This window comes from Saccoglossus kowalevskii, chromosome 11 (genome assembly GCF_978046115.1).
Source record: "Saccoglossus kowalevskii chromosome 11, keSacKowa6.1, whole genome shotgun sequence".
NCBI classification, from domain to species: domain Eukaryota; kingdom Metazoa; phylum Hemichordata; class Enteropneusta; family Harrimaniidae; genus Saccoglossus; species Saccoglossus kowalevskii.
Genome location: NC_140651.1, coordinates 2,556,333 through 2,578,879, shown reverse-complemented (window position 1 = coordinate 2,578,879; position 22,547 = coordinate 2,556,333). Strand labels below are relative to the sequence as shown.

Below are 22,547 nucleotides of genomic sequence, written 5' to 3'. Positions count from 1 at the left end.
TCGACCTTAAAATGGCCATCATTCAGCTATTGTTAAGCGGATCATGAAACAAATGCACATATCTATTTGTGACATGATGTACCATGTGTGTGTGAAGTTTGAACTTGATCAATCCAGACATGTCTTGGATACGGATCCAGAACTGAATTCTTTTAAACAAAATGGCCGCCAGTCGGCCATTTCGAACTTGATCCAAAAAAAAAAAAAGACGTGCATCAAGGTCCTATTATGTTTAATGTATGTACCAAATTTGAACAAAATCCGTCCATGCATAACTGAGATCCGGGTCCGGAATGGTGAAAATGTGCGATTTCAATGCATTATCGACCTTAAAACGCTCCATTTGGCTATCGTTAATGAGATCATGAAACAAATGCACATACATATTTGTGACATGATGTACCTTGGGTGTGTGAAGTTTGAACTTGATCAATCCAGACATGTCTCGAATACGGATCCAGAACTGAATTCTTTAAAACAAAATGGCCACCAGTCGGCCATTTCGAACTTGATCCGAAAAAAAAAATGACGTGCATCAAGGTCCTATTATGTTTAATGTATGTACCAAATTTGAACGAAATCCGTTCATGCGTAACTGAGATCTGGGATCGGAATGGTGAAAATGTGCGATTTCAATGCATTTTCGGCCTTAAAGCGGCCGCCATTTGGCTATCGTAAATGAGATCATGAAACAAATGCACATACATATTTGTGACATGATGTACCTTGTGTGTGTGAAGTTTGAACTCGATCAATCCAAGCATGTCTCAGATACGGATCCAGAACTGAATTCTTTAAAACAAAATGGCCGCCAGTCGGCAATTTCAAACCCGATCCAAAAAAAAAAATGACGTGCATCAAGGTCCTATTATGTTTAATGTATGTACCAAATTTGAACAAAATCCGTCCATGCATAACTGAGATCCGGGTCCGGAATGGTGAAAATGTGCGATTTTGATGCATTTTCGGCCTTAAAATGGCCGCTATTCGACTATCGTTAATCGGATCATAAAAAAAATGCATGTGCATATGTCCCATATAATGCGTGATGTATGAGTGAAGTTTGAACTTAATCGGTCCATGCATGTTCGAGATACAGGTGATCACGGACGCACGGAGGGCAAAACATAAGTCCCCGTTTTCGGACTACATCTGAACGGGGACTAAAAAATGTGTTTACACCACTTGATAAACAGCCAGAGTTTACTACACTGGCAGTATATATCCAGAGTTTACACCATTATTGGCATACATCCAGAATTTATACCACTGGTGGTATATATCCAGAGTTTACACCATTGTAGGTATATATACAGCCAGAGTTTACTACACTGGCAGTATATATCCAGAGTTTACACCACTGTTGGCATACAGCCAGAATTTATACCACTGGCGGTATATATCTAGAGTTTACACCACTGTTGGCATACAGCCAGAATTTATACCACTGGCGGTATATATCTAGAGTTTACACCATTGTTGGTATACAGCCAGAGTTTACTACACTGGCAGTATATATCCAGAGTTTACACCACTGTTGGCATACAGCCAGAATTTATACCACTGGCGGTATATATCTAGAGTTTACACCACTGTTGGCATACAGCCAGAATTTATACCACTGGCGGTATATATCTAGAGTTTACACCATTGTTGGTATACAGCCAGAGTTTACTACACTGGCAGTATATATCCAGAGTTTACACCACTGTTGGCATACAGCCAGAATTTACAGGACTGATTGTGTAGAACTGAACTTTACAACACTATTAGTATACAGATATGTATTATCAACAATGATATAATTCTCAACTTCATGAAATATTTTTATCAACCATCAGTGTATGTATTAAATGTTTAAATTTGAATGAAAATAGAACATTTATTACATATTTACCAAAATTTGCACATATTCTGACAATAAAATACTTCAAAATTAACATCAATGAAATAATAAATTTCATTAAAAACTTGGAAAAATACTGGAAACCCAGACTAAATCAGTATAGAGATATTTTCTGCATTCTAAATTTTAGTGTAAAATAAAAGGCTAAAGAATAACATATTATGCATGTATTTCAATCATTTTGAGGTGTTTTTATTTTACATGCAAGTCCCAGAAGGTCAAACAAACCTACATATATAGCCAATATATAAAGTATTAATTCATATGCCAAACAGTACATGAGTGACATCCATTTACAACCAAGTTTAATAGTATTCAATTATCTTTCTACCTGCATTACAAATATTTAATTTAATTATCTACATGAACAAATTCAGCAGACTCAGGGGAGTTCTACGCATGACAACCTGGCAGAACGTAATTGACATTGCATATAATTGTTTAGTATTATTTGATCCAAAATTAATGTTGTCATGGAAACCAACTACTAAAAGTTCAAGATACATGATTTGTATAAATTTACATTCAGTTCACAGTAACGCAAGGGAGAGTTAGTTGATCTAACTAATCATACATAATAAAATTACACAACTTGCAATATTTAATACATTGTACAGTTTTCATTCGTCAGCATGGAGATTCTGATGAAAGGAATTGTACGACTACTGGTTTTGGTGTTTAGTAAGGGACATGTTTGAAATGGTATTTGGAGGGCAGGGAAATTAGTATTACCGGGGTAGTACTATTCTATTCATTATCAGTAACAAAATAAAAACTCTATTTTATAACAACACCAAAACTTGGACTTGCAAACATTCATTGCTAATGTTACTAGCATTCAAACTAGATAACACAGTGCAGATTAATCACTTTGTGAGTTTGAGTTGGCATCGAATTTACATTTGATATTAGTATCAGATTCAATATATTCCCAAAATAATCATTTTCATTAATTTTTGTACTTTCAGAGGTAAACTTAAATTGATCACATTCTTCTTTTTTTGTCATAAAATATCTATTTGTCACAAGTACCGTAAAATCTGTATTAGAAGCCGCATCCCTAATAGAAGTCGCATCCATTCTATTTGAATAATTGAGAACCAAAAATTCATCATTTCTCATATGTGTAGATGCTCTAATAGAAGCCGCATCCCCTCTGTTGCATTGTACCATTTTAATAGAAGCCGCGGCTTCTAATACAGATTTTACAGTAATCCAAGTGACATATTCCAGTAACTATCATAGCATCCCACACAGGATTCATTCTATTGGGGGGGGGGGGGTGTTTATTCTATCATTTGTCCAAAGCATCAAATTTGTCAAATCAACCCAAACTCTTTACAATACACTACTACCTACTGGGTATTTTATGTGTCTATCTACAACCTTGCATTCACCATAGCTGTCATGATGTTAGTGTTAAAAATATACGTAAAAAATCCAGCGCCGGATTCACACTGTATTCTATATTATTTTCAGTGACACTAGTTAAGCTACTTAAAAAGTGGTATAACTTGCTAAAATTTAGGTCGCAAATTGATGAAAATACTTATATCTTGGTATATATTGAATCGGATGCCAATATGATTCTGAGGCCAAGATTACGCTGCTTCAAAATACAGACACCCATGCTGCTGTAAGGATTCCCGAAGGTAAAAAATTTCAAACTAGACTTCTCCGGAAAGTGAACATGATATTTAATATCTGGATGCAATGAAAACTATTTAAATTGAAACATGTATAGATGAATATCCCCTGATAACAATGAACATTAAAATTTTCTCGAAAGGGAATTGTGTTCAATACAGACACTGTTTCACAATATCACCAGACATGTCTGTCTCATCTTCTCATAAAATTGAAGAATTTGTGTTGCTGTAGAAACGCAAGAAGAACTCTCGTATTCGTCTTCTAATTTTCTAAGTTGGTGTTCAAGATCCTGAAGAAATACCAACAAGTTTAGTTACACACAGTACTGTGATTACATCACTGTGATTATATGCTACATTGATTACTGTACACTGTGATCATATACACTGATTACACTCCATCCTCATTACACTACACTAGTTACACTACACTAGTTACACTACACTGACTACACTCCATCCTGATTACACTACACTGACTACACTGCATTCTGATTACACTACACTGGTTACACTACACTGGTTACACTGCATTTTGATTACACTACACTGATTACACTGCACTGACTACACTCCATCCTGATTATACTACACTAGTTACACTACACTGACTACACTCCATCCTGATTACACTACACTGGTTACACTGCATTGACTACACTCCATCCTGATTACACTACACTGATTACACTACACTCCATCCAGATTACACTACACTGACTACACTGCATTCTGATTACACTACACTGGTTACACTACACTGACTACACTCCATTCTGATTACACTACACTGGTTACACTGCACTGACTACACTCCATCCTGATTACACTACACTGGTTACACTACACTGAATGCACTGCATTCTGATTACACTACACTGAATACACTGCATTATGATTACACTACACTGATTACACTACACTCCATCCTGATTACACTACACTGAATGCACTGCATTCTGATTACACTACACGGGTTACACTACATTCTGATTACACTACACTGATTACACTACACTCCATCCAGATTACACTACACTGAATACACTGCATTCTGATTATACTACAATGATTACACTACACTCCATCCAGATTACACTACACTGACTACACTGCATCCTGATTACACTACACTGGTTACACTACACTGACTACACTCCATCCTTATTACACTACACTGGTTACACTGCACTGACTACACTCCATCCTGATTACACTACACTGGTTACACTACACTGACTACACTCCATCCTTATTACACTACACTGGTTACACTGCACTGACTACACTCCATCCTGATTACACTACACTGGTTACACTACACTGACTACACTCCATCCTGATTACACTACACTGGTTACACTACACTGAATACACTGCATTCTGATTACACAACACTGGTTACACTACACTCCATCCTGATTACACTACACTGGTTACACTACACTGACCACACTCCATCCTGATCACACTACACTGGTTACACTACATTCTGATTACACTACACTGATTACACTACACTCCATCCAGATTACACTACACTGGTTACGCTACACTGATTACATTGCATCCTGATTACACTACACTGGTTACACTACACTGACTACACTCCATCCTGATTACACTACACTGGTTACACTGCACTGACTACACTCCATCCTGATTACACTACACTGGTTACACTACACTGCATTCTGATTACACTACATTCTCGAAAGGGAATTGTGTTCAATACAGACACTGTTTCACAATATCACCAGACATGTCTGTCTCATCTTCTCATAAAATTGAAGAATTTGTGTTGCTGCAGAAACGCAAGAAGAACTCTCGTATTCGTCTTCTAATTTTCTAAATTGGTGTTCAAGATCCTGAAGAAATACCAACAAGTTTAGTTACACACAGTACTGTGATTACATCACTGTGGTTATATGCTACATTGATTACTCTACACTGTGATCATATACACTGATTACACTCCATCCTGATTACACTCCATCCTCAATACACTACACTAGTTACACTACACTAGTTTTACTACACTGACTACACTCCATCCTGATTACACTACACTGACTACACTGCATTCTGATTACACTACACTGGTTACACTACACTGGTTACACTGCATTTTGATTACACTACACTGATTACACTGCACTGACTACACTCCATCCTGATTACACTACACTGGTTACACTACATTGACTACACTCCATCCTGATTACACTACACTGATTACACTACACTCCATCCAGATTACACTACACTGACTACACTCCATCCTGATTACACTACACTGGTTACACTACACTGACTACACTCCATTCTGATTACACTACACTGGCTACACTGCACTGACTACACTCCATCCTGATTACACTACACTAGTTACACTACACTGAATGCACTGCATTCTGATTACACTACACTGGTTACACTACATTCTGATTACACTACACTGATTACACTACACTCCATCCAGATTACACTACACTGATTACGCTACACTGACTACACTGCATCCTGATTACACTACACTGGTTACACTACACTCCATCCAGATTACACTACACTGGTTACACTACACTGACTTCACTGCATCCTGATTACACTACACTGGTTACACTACACTGACTACACTCCATCCTGATTACACTACACTGGTTACACTGCACTGACTACACTCCATCCTGATCACACTACACTGGTTACACTACATTCTGATTACACTACACTGATTACACTACACTCCATCCAGATTACACTACACTGATTACATTGCATCCTGATTACACTACACTGGTTACACTACACTGACTACACTCCATCCTGATTACACTACACTGGTTACACTGCACTGACTACACTCCATCCTGATTACACTACACTGGTTACACTACACTCCATCCTGATTACACTACATTCGTTACACTACACTGACTACACTGCATTCTGATTACACTACACTGGTTACACTATACTGAATACACTGCATTCTGATTACACTACACTAGTTACACTACACTGAATGCACTGCATTCTGATTACACTACACTGGTTACACTACACTGATTACACTACACTCCATCCAGATTACACTACACTGATTACGCTACACTGACTACACTGCATCCCGATTACACTACACTGGTTACACTACACTCCATCCAGATTACACTACACTGGTTACACTACACTGACTTCACTGCATCCTGATTACACTACACTGGTTACACTACACTGACTACACTCCATCCTGATTACACTACACTGGTTACACTGCACTGACTACACTCCATCCTGATCACACTACACTGGTTACACTACATTCTGATTACACTACACTGATTACACTACACTCCATCCAGATTACACTACACTGATTACATTGCATCCTGATTACACTACACTGGTTACACTACACTGGTTACACTACACTGACTACACTCCATCCTGATTACACTACACTGGTTACACTGCACTGACTACACTCCATCCTGATTACACTACACTGGTTACACTACACTCCATCCTGATTACACTACATTCGTTACACTACACTGACTACACTGCATTCTGATTACACTACACTGGTTACACTATACTGAATACACTGCATTCTGATTACACTACACTGAATACACTGCATTCTGATTACACTACACTGATTACACTACACTCCATCCAGATTACACTACACTGATTACACTACACTGGTTACACTACATTCTGATTACACTACACTGATTACACTACACTCCATCCAGATTACACTACACTGAATACACTGCATTCTGATTACACTACACTGATTACACTACACTCCATCCAGATTACACTACACTGACTACACTGCATCCTGATTACACTGCATCCTGATTACACTACACTGGTTACACTACACTGACTACACTACACTGGTTACACTGCACTGACTACACTCCATCCTGATTACACTACACTGGTTACACTACACTGACTACACTCCATCCTGATTACACTACACTGGTTACACTACACTGAATGCACTGCATTCTGATTACACTACACTGGTTACACTACATTCTGATTACACTACACTGATTACACTACACTCCATCCAGATTACACTACACTGATTACGCTACACTGACTACACTGCATCCTGATTACACTACACTGGTTACACTACACTGACTACACTCCATCCTGATTACACTACACTGACTACACTCCATCCTGATTACACTACACTGACTACACTCCATCCTGATTACACTACACTGGTTACACTACACTCCATCCTGATTACACTACATTCGTTACACTACACTGACTACACTGCATTCTGATTACACTACACTGGTTACACTACACTGAATACACTGCATTCTGATTACACTACACTGAATACACTGCATTCTGATTACACTACACTGATTACACTACACTCCATCCTGATTACACTACACTGAATGCACTGCATTCTGATTACACTACACGGGTTACACTACATTCTGATTACACTACACTGATTACACTACACTCCATCCAGATAACACTACACTGAATACACTGCATTCTGATTACACTACAATGATTACACTACACTCCATCCAGATTACACTACACTGACTACACTCCATCCTGATTACACTACACTGGTTACACTGCACTGACTACACTCCATCCTGATTACACTACACTGGTTACACTACACTCCATCCTGATTACACTACATTCGTTACACTACACTGACTACACTGCATTCTGATTACACTACACTGGTTACACTATACTGAATACACTGCATTCTGATTACACTACACTAGTTACACTACACTGAATGCACTGCATTCTGATTACACTACACTGGTTACACTACATTCTGATTACACTACACTGATTACACTACACTCCATCCAGATTACACTACACTGATTACGCTACACTGACTACACTGCATCCTGATTACACTACACTGGTTACACTACACTCCATCCAGATTACACTACACTGGTTACACTACACTGACTTCACTGCATCCTGATTACACTACACTGGTTACACTACACTGACTACACTCCATCCTGATTACACTACACTGGTTACACTGCACTGACTACACTCCATCCTGATCACACTACACTGGTTACACTACATTCTGATTACACTACACTGATTACACTACACTCCATCCAGATTACACTACACTGATTACATTGCATCCTGATTACACTACACTGGTTACACTACACTGACTACACTCCATCCTGATTACACTACACTGGTTACACTGCACTGACTACACTCCATCCTGATTACACTACACTGGTTACACTACACTCCATCCTGATTACACTACATTCGTTACACTACACTGACTACACTGCATTCTGATTACACTACACTGGTTACACTATACTGAATACACTGCATTCTGATTACACTACACTGAATACACTGCATTCTGATTACACTACACTGATTACACTACACTCCATCCAGATTACACTACACTGATTACACTACACTGGTTACACTACATTCTGATTACACTACACTGATTACACTACACTCCATCCAGATTACACTACACTGAATACACTGCATTCTGATTACACTACACTGATTACACTACACTCCATCCAGATTACACTACACTGACTACACTGCATCCTGATTACACTGCATCCTGATTACACTACACTGGTTACACTACACTGACTACACTACACTGGTTACACTGCACTGACTACACTCCATCCTGATTACACTACACTGGTTACACTACACTGACTACACTCCATCCTGATTACACTACACTGGTTACACTACACTGAATGCACTGCATTCTGATTACACTACACTGGTTACACTACATTCTGATTACACTACACTGATTACACTACACTCCATCCAGATTACACTACACTGATTACGCTACACTGACTACACTGCATCCTGATTACACTACACTGGTTACACTACACTGACTACACTCCATCCTGATTACACTACACTGACTACACTCCATCCTGATTACACTACACTGACTACACTCCATCCTGATTACACTACACTGGTTACACTACACTCCATCCTGATTACACTACATTCGTTACACTACACTGACTACACTGCGATTACACTACACTGGTTACACTACACTGAATACACTGCATTCTGATTACACTACACTGAATACACTGCATTCTGATTACACTACACTGATTACACTACACTCCATCCTGATTACACTACACTGAATGCACTGCATTCTGATTACACTACACGGGTTACACTACATTCTGATTACACTACACTGATTACACTACACTCCATCCAGATTACACTACACTGAATACACTGCATTCTGATTACACTACAATGATTACACTACACTCCATCCAGATTACACTACACTGACTACACTGCATCCTGATTACACTACACTGGTTACACTACACTGACTACACTCCATCCTTATTACACTACACTGGTTACACTGCACTGACTACACTCCATCCTGATTACACTACACTGGTTACACTACACTGACTACACTCCATCCTTATTACACTACACTGGTTACACTGCACTGACTACACTCCATCCTGATTACACTACACTGGTTACACTACACTGAATACACTGCATTCTGATTACACAACACTGGTTACACTACACTCCATCCTGATTACACTACACTGGTTACACTACACTGACCACACTCCATCCTGGTTACACTACACTGACTACACTGCATTCTGATTGCACTACACTGGTTACACTACACTCCATCCTTATTACACTACACTGGTTACACTGCACTGACTACACTCCATCCTGATTACACTAAACTGGTTACACTACACTGACTACACTCCATCCTGATTACACTACACTGGTTACACTACACTGACTACACTGCATTCTGATTACACTACACTGGTTACACTACACTCCATCCTTATTACACTACACTGGTTACACTACACTGACTACACTCCATCCTGATTACACTACACTGGTTACACTGCACTGACTACACTCCATCCTGATTACACTACACTGGTTACACTACACTGACTACACTCCATCCTGATTACACTACACTGGTTACACTGCACTGACTACACTCCATCCTGATTACACTACACTGGTTACACTACACTGAATACACTGCATTCTGATTACACAACACTGGTTACACTACACTCCATCCTCATTACACTACACTGGTTACACTACACTGACCACACTCCATCCTGATTACACTACACTGACTACACTGCATTCTGATTACACTACACTGGTTACACTACACTGACTACACTGCATTCTGATTACACTACATTCTGATTACACAAGCCACATTAGCAGTAATGGCTTAACACTTATCACACTGCACTACACTGATTTTACACTATACCAATTACACCATGATACAAAATATACTTATATATTTAAAGCAAACTATTTACAAACCTGCAATCTGAGCATTTCCTGTTTTAATTTATAGACAGAGGTATTAGTAGTCTTGCTACAAGTTTTCATAATACTCTGAAAATATTCAAAGATATAAAAGATTAAAAGTGACTTCCCGTTAATACAACACAAAAGAATTTAGCAATGCAAAATATCGCAGAACTATTTATGCCTTGCCATGTGGCAGTAGCATACATGTACTAACTAAATCCATTCAAGTCAAACGGTAGAATCATTATTGTTAACAGGATATAAGCTGTGAAAGAACATTATTGAAGATAATTAGGTTAATTATGTTAATGTAACACACCTTGAAGCGAATGAGCACAGCTTTGTGTAACTGACAAAGGAGAGCGACAGAATCCGTCATAATTTTTAATTCAATTACTTGATTCTTATCCATTACGACTAGATTACACATCACTGTGATATGAAAACCTTGTGGTGTCAAGAGTTGAATGACCTCTGAATCCGGAAGCATGACATTCTTGGTGAAAAGCAGATTCAGTAACTGTGACTGCAATGCTGATTTATTATCTATTAGTAACAAAAAAAAAAACATTTAATAGTTATCTTGTCAAAATCAAATGTCTTTCAGTTTTAGTCATGTACCCAGTCTAGCTTGATATAATGAGCACATTGTACATCTCTCACTCATAACATACCCAATTGAATGCCCCCAAAGAGTTTGTTATAATACTGTTACAGTAACAGATTTTAACTCTTTAAATATCAAAGCTTGTTTGTAACAGCTAGACTAGTATATTGTTGCAAAGATGGGAAATTATGTCTAGTGTAAAATTAATTAGGAAATCATTAAAAAATTAATTAAAATGTGCAAAATGTTACACCCAAAATTATGTGATTATTGTGTAAAATACTTAATTTTCACTATTTTCATAGACAAGATGATTCAGTAAAAATAAAATCGAGCAAATAGCATTCAACACGTCTAAAATTAGAGAAAATAAATTCCATACAAAAAACACAAAAAGTTATTTCAGTGAAAATTAATTCCAGCTAAAATAAGTATTTTACAGTAGATTGTTGTAAATCACGCCATATTTTCAATTGCTCAGTTTGCAAAAAAATCACTGTATGTAATATTGTTGTCGTAGTACCGTAAAATCAATTACAGTACAGTACAGTGTATATTAATTTAGCTGAACACATCAAATTGGGTCAACATTATTAAAGTCTTATTCTCACCTATTTGACATATAATCTACTTTTTTCTATTTTTTTTTTTATTAATCAGTGAAAATTTACTCCAATCGGAAACAAAATATTCAATAGTAATGAATTTTGAAAATTTACAAAAGACATTTACCTTCAGTAATGAGATCTCCTTCTTTTACAATGTAATGGTGTACTAACTCTGTTGATATCAACACTTTGGCTGTAAATCTGTGTCCTTCAAGTGTTTTCGCATCAGCTTGTCCACTCTCACATGCTGGTCTATGCTGTGCAATCTGATGCAGTGTGTACTCTAACTTTGAACCCTGTCTACTAAACAATCCTCTACAACCAACAGACGTTAGTAAAGCAGTTCGCGGTAAAGTCCTGAGGAAATGTAAAACATCCAGCATGTCTGTAGAGAGCTGTAAGCATATTCCATTCTCTGATAATGTGATATCTGATTCTGGAAATGCTGCATTTATGTCAAGTCTTTCCATGACTTGCAGCGTGTTGAAATGCAAATAACTAGAGACTGTGATTGGAAGAGAAAACTGTACGTCATCATCGCAATCCAAAGGGATGTCAATTTCATGAAAATCACCAGGTTGTAAATGATTGAAATGAACAGACTTTGTGATTTGCTTTGCTGTTCCTTCAGACCAGACTTGTCGATCCTGTATGCATATTATCCAACACCAAGATGAAGTGAGTATCCAGGGACTATCATTAGTTAACTTAATAGTCACACCATACTCACACGTACACCCTCTGTCTTTCACATAGGGAACTACGACACATTTGAAGCCTGACTCCAAGCTATCCACACTACCATCATTGATCGTACATGCTATATGAGCGGCTTGGTTCAGTTCTTCCAAAGCACAATTCACTGTATCTATCTTGGTATTCTGTTCTACCAATTTCTCTGACACACTGCTAATTAGGCTCAATAGCTCTTTAATTTTCTGACCAGCAATGGCTGCCGTTGTGTAAGTTGTAATGTCGTCTTCATGGTTACCAGTTTTCATGGTAATTTTCACAACTTGGCCATTGTGTTTGAGTGCTGATAAATGCACACTACCTGATATGAAATGAACAAATTGTAAAGTTATTCAAGAGAAAAATGATTACCATATTTGCTCTATTAGAAGCACATTTCCAAAAGAAGTGCATATAAACCCAAAATCAAATTTTGTTGTACTATTATACTAAAATCATTAAAATTTACCTTATTTTAACCATAGAAAAATAACTGTAGTAGCAAATAAAGTAAGGTAAATAAGATCAGCCAAATCTAAATTAGATTAAAGTATGGGATTTTTTTCTTTTAATATTTCTTTAATATTTTTCCATATATTTTAGTTATTCTTTATTTGGTATATGATATTCTTTATATCACAAATACAAAAAATCTTATTTAACCAAATTGAATGCGACCCATAATTTCCCCAAGTGTATGTGCATATACATGTATCTTTGAGAATGAATTCTGAACAATATAATGCAATTACAGCACTAATGTTCCATAAGGTTTAGTTGTATGACATAATCAATGTGTAACCATGGTTACAGCACTAATGTTTCATACGCTTTATTTGTATGTAACCATGGACCATATACATTTCCAAATTTGAGTGCATTATTGGATAGTTTTGACCGAAACATCCAACACAACTCTGCAAACTTCCACAATGCATTGAATTTTGAATTGTGATATGGAATTTTGAATTGTGATATGGTTTTTGGTTTACCAGACATGTATACCATGTGATATGGAACATCATACCTGCCTCATGTCCTGTATTTGTACATATTACATCCAGTACACCACATATTCCAGTGTCAACAGGGGTGAGAACATTTGGTAGAAGAGCTGCATGGCTGTTGAATTTGCTGCTGTTCCTAGCATCACATGAATTTGCATTTGTTATCCTTGCAATGTATGTGTTGCTCTGTGTACAATAAACAAGTAATTGTGAAGTACAATGCACACTAGAACACAGGACGGGTCCCCTGACATTATAAACCTTGAAATTCAATCTTCCCTTCTGATTTGAAATAATGACAATTTTCCCAGAATTCCCAACTAGAACCAGAGCATTGCTAGGAGCTTCTTCAGTAGTCACTGCATCCATCTTTGGTGAATGCAAATACATATCATGAATATTCATGAGCCTCTCTTCCATATTGTACAAAGGAAAAATTGGCAAACTGAATCCTCCAGCAGGAATGTCATTTTTCAGATTTTTCATTGGCAAATAAAATATCCTTCCATCTGGTGTACTCATGAGTATTACAGGACAATCGGTCAAACAATTCTCTGGCCCAAATAACATGCTGAAATAGCTTGGTTCTAGAAAAAGAATTTTCTCAGAATGTACCCTTGGTTTATCAACACTAGAAGGCATGGAACAGACAAGAATACAATTTCTATTTCTAGGTGTATATAAAGTCTGAGAAGCTACTTCATTCAAGCCTCCACCAAGTGTCTGTTTCAATGAAATGAATGTCCTATAGAGCAGGAAAGCATTAGTGTCTTTCCTCTCCATTCCATCAACTTTTCCTCGGTAAACTGAAACTATGATGTCATTCCTTTCATAACTGCATACAATAATGTGTCCCTGCAATGGCAGTATGGCATTAATATTCCTTGCTTCCATGAATAGGTCTTTCTCTTCAACCATAATAACGTATTCAGTGGAAACACTGATTTCAATGTCATCATCATCAGCATCCTCAGCATCTTTTACGTTCATCTTTTCATCATCACTTAACAGTCCAGCAAAGATATCCTGATTAGACGTGTCAGGATCACATTGGGCAGATTTCATGGCTGACGTCTTTTTGTGTTTTCTGACAAACAAAGAAGGCCCTGTTTTAATTAATTATGCGACATTAAATGAAATTTATTTAATCAATTGTGATGATATCTCTATTAAATCTTTGAAACAGAAGCTAAATAAAATACAAAATCATATATAGTATGCATATCATTTAAAACAATTACTTATGTACTATATTATTGAAAGCAACTATTGATATATAGTGAGAACATTCTCACAAAAGTAATTTGTCTGGTCATTAAACAAATTTTGTTTTAAGTTTAAGTAACTAGATTAATGAATTAGGCGAAGATTCTCCGAACCCGCCTATTCACATAGTTCATACCCACCATAGACTCCGGTCAGTCAAAATGACTATTTTGAACTGCAGGCATTAATCAGCGTTTCTGTCTTTGACGGAGAGATAGAATCTAGGTCAGGGGAAGCCCCATGACCTCAAGATTCTTATACCCCTTACGTCACGAACCCACGTGACCGAGGCCACATGGCAGCGCCATAGGTAGCCGTCAATCACTCTGGTTCCTTTCTCTCCGCCTCGAGGACTTAGACCAACGCGACGGAAAGAGTGGGGGAGTTGGGGGGGGGGGACCCAGAGTCTATGGTGGATATGAACCATGTAAATAGGTGGGTTCTGAGAACCCTCACCTAAATTCACTACATTCAATTGCCCACAATAGACTACGGTCAGTCAAAATGACTATTTTGAACTGTAGGCAGAGTCAGACACCGATAGGTGCGGGTTTTTCCGAGCAAACAGAAAAAATGATGAAAGTCTTTTCCCAGTCCGGGATGAAAATAAACTCAACACCATAGTTAAGACTCAAAAAAGGGTGGTGTCTTACCTTGCCTGTGCTGTCCCAGAGCAAGAAGCCAAAATGCTGCTACAGTGACAGGGTTCGGTGTGCCCGAGAAAGCTAGACCCCAACCAAATTCTGGGGGGTAGTAAGCTTTCGAAGACTGAAACAGTTCTGCATGAGGGCATAGGCCGCAAAGCGGGACCTGGGAGCTCCCAGGGGAGTGCTGATGGTAGAGAAATCTGTCCGCATAAAATGCCGGACTGACTTATTGCCTATGCGCAGGGACCCTAGCGGTCGTTCAGACTGGGTCAGCAAACCAAGACTGACCCGCTACGACAGGACCCAACCTAGAGAGACCCTTTTCAATGGATTCAGTGTCTCTTAGGTGGTAGTTGATAAAGACGCTCTGCGTTCTCCAGAAGCCTGCCCTCCATGTGTGCTCGAGGGGGGGGGGGGCGCCTGACGCTAGCACTAGCAAGTTAGCCATCGCACAGACCTCATGCGCTCGTACTTGTTGTCTCTGTGAGCTCTGTGTCGAGGAATATAAAGTATTAGACCTCTAATACAGTCGCAGTAAACCACCTGGTTATGGAAGTTGGGGAGGCTGGCCTATCCTGCCTGCCTGGGCCATAACACAAAGATGTGTGCCTGGCACCCCGTTCCAAATCCTTAGTACGGTTTGGTGACAACTCCGTGCTTGAACCGGGTAGAAAAGCAATTCCTCCTGACCCTCCAGGCAGACAAAATTTGACAGCCGGGGGATGACGATCGGTGAGGATCGTGTCCTGGGATTTGGTTCTAGGCGAGAAACCAGATTTGTGTCTTTAGCACTATTTGATTGTCCATAACGGCGGTCCATCCTCCGAGAAGGACAATGCCCCCACCCCCAGCTCTGGCTGACGCCTACCTGAGGCAAGGGCCAGTAGGAAGACTATTTTCCACGTCAAAAATTTGAGTGGTGCTGATTGGAGAGGCTCAAAGGGCGGTTTGCTTAGAGCAGACAACAAAGCCGACGAGTCCTAGTTGGGCAGCTCCCTTGTATGGGGTCTTGGCGTCCGGAAAGCAGTAAATAGTCTCCTAATAATACGACAATCGGCTAGTCTTGTTCCCGTACATTTAGAGTGGCGGGGGTGTCGAAGTTTTCTCCGGTGCACGGTGAACAGGAAAGGAGGAAAGACGTACACAACTAAGTGGATCCACGGGGTTAGCAAAGTGACCCTGGCCCAGGCTCCTGGAGTCAGCAGGAGTGTTACGTACGTCAGGAGCTTGGCGTTCCGGGGTGCGGCAAACCGGTCCAACCTTGGACCGTCCCACAACCGAAACAGCATGGAGGCTACCCACTGGGGTATCAGCCATTCCGTGTTCCGGAGACGGAGTCGTCCTGAAAGGGCGTCGCCAGACTGTTCCTTACCCCTGGAAGGTGGTGTGCGGTTAGCTCCACATAGTATTCCAGGCACCAAAGGAGGATCTGCTCCACTAGTACTGACACGATGGGGAAGGCGCCCCCCCCTCTTGAAGGAGACCACCTCTACGTTGCCTGTGCGGAGCAGAACTCTGTGGTCTCGAACTACGGGTAGAAAGCGTGGTAGTGCTAAGTACACCGCTCTCAGTTCGAGCCGGTTGATATGGTAGTTCCGAAACTAATGCGGGGACCATATTCTTGGGCTTGTTGGTCCAATAGATGCACTCCCCAACCCTGGGGGAGGTATCTGTTACCAGAGTCATACCTGTGGCGAGCGGGTCCAAGGGGCACTCCTGTCAGAGGCTGGCCAGTGACGACCACCAGGACAGGGCTTCCTTCACTTGGTCCGAGAACGAAACTCGCCTATCCCATAGGCGTTATAACAAGCGTTATACCGGGTGGCTGCGTAGTGAGGCCTGGGGAACGACCCTTTGAACTGAGATCATCATTCCGATGATCTGTATTAGTTCTCGTAGGGACACTGAGGGAACGCTGACTAGGCATTCGGCTAGGCTGCTTAGCGCTAAGCAACACGCTTGATAAGCCAAGCTTACCTCTGTGTCAAAACTCCATGCCCAGGGACACCAACTGCGCATTGGGTCGAGGTGGGACTTGGCTATTTACTAACGAGCCCAACTGGTGAAGTAAATCCTGTGTTAGCCTGACGTGTTAGGCTATTAACCCCTTGCCCGGGTTGTTAGTAACCAGTAGTCTGTGTACGGATTGAGGTGTACCGATCTCTGGTGAAGCAGCAGCACTACCTGTTTCATCACTTGGGTGAACACGTAGGGTGCTGTGCCTAACCCGAACAGGGGGGGGGGGGGGCACCCAAAATTCGAATACTTGGCCCAGCTGGGCAATTCGAAGGAGATGGCAACTCGCTGGGTGCATCGGTATGTGCCGGTAGGCCCCGCTTAAGTCTAATGGGGCCAGCCATTCGAAACGGTGGATGGAGAGGAGAACCTTGAATGGTGTCTCCATGTGGAACTGATCGAGGAGCACGGACTGATTCAGTCTGCCTAGGTCCACACTGGACGCCCGCCACTTGTAGATTTGGGACTACAAACACATTTGGGTAAAGCCTGGGCTTAGTTCCGGCTGATGTACCCTGTGTATGGCGCCTTTTCCCAGCAAACTGCTACTTCCGTTCTGATTGAGTCCCCTGGCAGTGTCCAACAGAGGATACACTGATGGGGGGAAATGGAGATTTCAGCGGTATCCCGTAACAGGATGTCACCACCTGGAAAGGTCCAGGGATCGGTCACCTGCTGTCTCCAAACCGGAACCACAGGGAGAACCGTGTCGACTGGGTTGCTTTGGATCCCGACACCCGTGATCCCATAAGTGCTGAAGCAACCTTAGGTGGTCGCTTTAGGATCAAGGGTGGGGGTATCTACATTGTATCACTGGGATCGATGATGATACTCCGCCTCACCCCAAAAGCGTGGCTCACCAAGTCATACAGATGGAAGACTCTGAGGGACCGCCCGGAGTACAGGCTGTATCCGACGCGAGCGAACTGCGTTCTCTTTCACTTTAAATAAGTGAGAGGGAGCGTGTTCGACTGTGCGTCTCATGACAGGGTCGGTTCCCTCTGGGGACGCCCGTGGGTCGGTAAGAAAGGAGTCAAAACCCACAGCGGAGACCAGACACAAGGATAAATTCGTTACCGTTGTACCCTTACCGCGTGACGAACCCTAGCTGGCTGAAAGTAGGGGGGTCAACGTGTGCCCTGCCCTGCCCTGAAAGCCCTGCCCCAAGATCGGAAGCTTGGCTGCCAGCACCCCGTTGGCATTCAGTGCCCGAGGCTCCAGAGGAGGCCTGGTGCAATTAGCCTGAGCGTCTGCCTCCCCCCAAAATAGTGGGAGAGCCGCGGCTGGGAACGGGGGTTCCCCGGAAGAGACGTGTTTGAATGCAAACATGCTTTCGTGTTTCTTCCTGCTTGCCCACCGAGGGGACACAGTGGAGACAGCTCACTCCGACTGCATCTGATCTACCCGGCCTGCCAGGGACGCAATTGCCCCGACAGTCCTTTGATCAAAGCCCTCAACTCTGAGGCGAACCCGGCGCCGTGCGAGGAAGGGTCCACAAAGGGACCCGCAACGGGCCCCATAGGAGGAAAACCTCCAGGGGCACAGCCTTGCTGCAGCCGGTAAAATCAGGTAAACCACCGCCTGAAAAAACAGACTGTGAGGATGCCCTCCGATCAGCGGGGGAGACCCAGAAAAATATCGGTACCTCCACCATCGGGCCTCTTACTCGACGTCCCGGTACACGAAGTAACGGTAGCCGAGCGTGAGGACTTTCCACTCATGCAAAACACGCAACTCACTTTAACCGATTTGTTACTGGACGCGCGACCTTGCTGTGACGCGGTCAGTCTCAGCGATTTTGATGGCTCTGAAAGAAAATCTCAGGCCTCAGAACTCCAGTGAAAAAAACACGCTTTCACGCAAAAACGCCGAAACCCGCACGTAGCTACGACAAAGTATCTCGGATGCGGGTTCTATGCTGGTAAATTCTGAATATAACCACTGCATGATCGACTCGAAACACAAGGAGACCGGAAAGAAAATGGCAGCGAGCCCTGGTGCTGTCATCACATCTATATATTGCTAAAACATTGTAAATAAAAGACGACATGCATGAGGGAAACGAATTACAGTTGTAAAAGGTGCCGCCATGAAACCAACATGTGGTTACGTAGTGGCGCCGGGTTTTAATTTCTTTGTTGTGGAAAAGCATAACACACAGAGGGGAAAATGACACAAGGGTAAAAAGACAAGAAAAACTTGTCCTACCAGCTAGAATGTCGGATGCCGCGGCGGCTGCGGCGACGACTCACGCTAGAAACCCGGACAGGAAAAAGCAACAGAGCCAGGAAGAGCCGCTCAGAATCATTCCCTGATGAGGCGGAGAAAAATGAAGAGAGTGATTCACGGCTACCTATGGTGCTGCCATGTGGCCTCGGTCACGTGGGTTCGTGACGTAAGGGGTAAAAGAATCTTGAGGTCATGGGGCTTCCCCTGACCTAGATTCTATCTCTCCGTCACCGGCAGAATTGCTGATTAATGCCTACAGTTCAAAATAGTCATTTTGACTGACCGGAGTCTATGGTGGGTAATTGAACGTAGTGAATGTCACAATTTCATACTGCATACAAGAACCAATCAGATTTGTTCATCACGGGGGAAATATGAACAAAAAAATATTATATGATATAATTGTACATGTATTATAGTAGTGTTGAAATCAAACATACCTTTTACTTTTCCTTTTAAGATATTCATCAATTTCTATACAATACAATTTATCATCTTTTGTAGCACACCATAGCATAGTAGTGTTGTGTTCAGTAATATCAGTACACACATGTTGTACAGCATTGGGGAAATATAGTATTGCCTGAAAATAAACAGAATAAAATTAATCTAAACATTGCATGTATAATCAAATGCAGCTGAAGCAGTCTTACAGATGTAGATCAAATTTTCTCTATAAACATGAGAGCACCAATAGAACAGAATATTTATTCTGCAACACCCCCCCCCCCCAACAACACCTCCCCCAAACATACAACAAAATATTTAGTTAACTTTCATAGAAATAGTTTGCAAGATTTTCCCTTTTTCAAAACAATGGATAAATTCTACTATATTATTGTAAAGATGCAATATTTATAAGAACATGTCATTTTTAATACTGTTGTTTTATACTGTAAGTTGATGAACACATTAGATATGATGATTTACCATTATCTGAGTATTTAATTAGTTCAATGAAGCAATGGAATTCTCTAGTACGTATATGCACTGGTTATTTTGTTACGTACAATACAACAATTACTTCACATGTTAGTGTTTCAAATTTTTGAATACAGTTTTTATATAATATTGATAATTTTACACTGGTTAGTCTGAATCTAGCCATCTGATTGGCTGAAGCAAAGTCTTATATCTGGCACTAGAAGACGTCTGTTTCATAATTTGATGTGTTTTTTTACTTGTTCAGCTTTGTTTTTGTGAAGGAATAGTGTATGGTTTGTATTACCACTAATCGTTGAAATATAGTAGAATTGTCAGTTTTATCATGTGCCTTACCATCTATGCGTATGTTACATGAGTGCATGTTAGCCTTGAAATTTGAATACAAACTCTAGAGCACACACTACACAGCTGCAGAATGCTAGTTTACACAAATAAAAATCTATGTAGAAATATAACACAATAACAGTGAAAATCAGGGTAATAAGTTTTCAGAATTATCACACTATTAGATAAAAATTTATTTGCATCAGATCACAGCATAAAATAGTTTTAAAGCAGCTTTAATAACCATAAAAAAAACACTTATTTGAGATTTGCATCTGCGATTTGAATTGAATGCTGTTGAATACAAGACTTCAAGTGCTTTCCCAAACCATTATTTGATAAATCAGTCCAATGTATTTGTATTATTAGAGATAATCGCCAGTTTTCGTTTGTTGTAAATCATAATTTTAATTTTACCTAATTTACAATTTGTTTTATTCTTGGCAACGTTTGTTAGGCTATACATGGAGGCAAAACAAGTATGGGCTAACCCAGAACTTGAAAGAATTAATGAGCGCATATCTACAATTGTCAGTACAGTAAAGTGTTCCAATCTTTACTGACATCGACTGAATACACTCACCCGCTGATTTCATGTACGTTCACTATTTTTATACGTAAGTGACACAGGGTATGTTGATGGAATGTATTATCGTCACGGTCATTCCCGGAAGTGATCGCATGCAGCTGATCAATCAGTTGATCGCACAAGATAATTACCTTTCGTTTCCGATTACGATACAAATAAATACAATTTCCACCGTTGGTAACTAGAAAGCAGCAGTCGCCTGAAGGTATCGCATGGACACGACTGACATCACTATTTTCAATTGAAATTATTTCAATGTACCGGTGTTCGCATGTTATCTTTACGCGAGCTGCCATCTTGAATTTTACCCATGGTGCTTAGAAGTAAGCATACCTAAGTATGAAACAAATCATAATTTTAATCCTCAAGTTACTGAGAATTTTCTACATTTCTCTTTATATCACGATTCCACAAACGTATTTACTAGTCTGGTCACATTTTCCAGAAGTTGGATTTTTGTACAACTTATAACATAAATAATAATAATAACAACAACCACCTTTATTATAACCGTAAAGAAATAAACAATATAGTACAAGTATATAAATGAAAATGTTATTG

At 40.3% G+C, this 22,547-nt stretch overlaps 1 protein-coding gene across 1 annotated transcript; it reads right to left on the bottom strand.

Moving 5' to 3' along the window:
• Nucleotides 1-3,586: 3,586 nt before the first annotated feature.
• On the bottom strand, nt 3,587-22,310 carry LOC100368460 (Fanconi anemia core complex-associated protein 100-like). Its single transcript, XM_085505564.1, has 7 exons — nt 22,118-22,310; nt 20,569-20,711; nt 13,991-15,057; nt 12,356-13,285; nt 11,336-11,562; nt 11,026-11,100; nt 3,587-3,845 (listed from the first exon to the last, which is right to left on the bottom strand). The coding sequence occupies exons 1-7, from the start codon at nt 22,280-22,282 to the stop codon at nt 3,723-3,725; spliced, it is 2,730 nt and encodes a 909-aa protein (XP_085361690.1). The 5' UTR covers nt 22,283-22,310; the 3' UTR covers nt 3,587-3,722.
• Between the last annotated feature and the right edge of the window lie 237 nt (nt 22,311-22,547).

Excerpts from the sequence above, each read along its gene's own strand:
- LOC100368460 (XM_085505564.1), bottom strand. The coding sequence starts at position 22,282 with ATGGCAGCTCGCGTAAAGATAACATGCGAACACCGGTACATTGAAATA. Across the intron at positions 11,101-11,335 it reads CTGTGCTCATTCGCTTCAAG|AGTATTATGAAAACTTGTAG; the intron begins GTGTGTTACATT and ends GAATATTTTCAG. Across the intron at positions 3,846-11,025 it reads AGGAAATGCTCAGATTGCAG|GATCTTGAACACCAACTTAG; the intron begins GTTTGTAAATAG and ends GTATTTCTTCAG.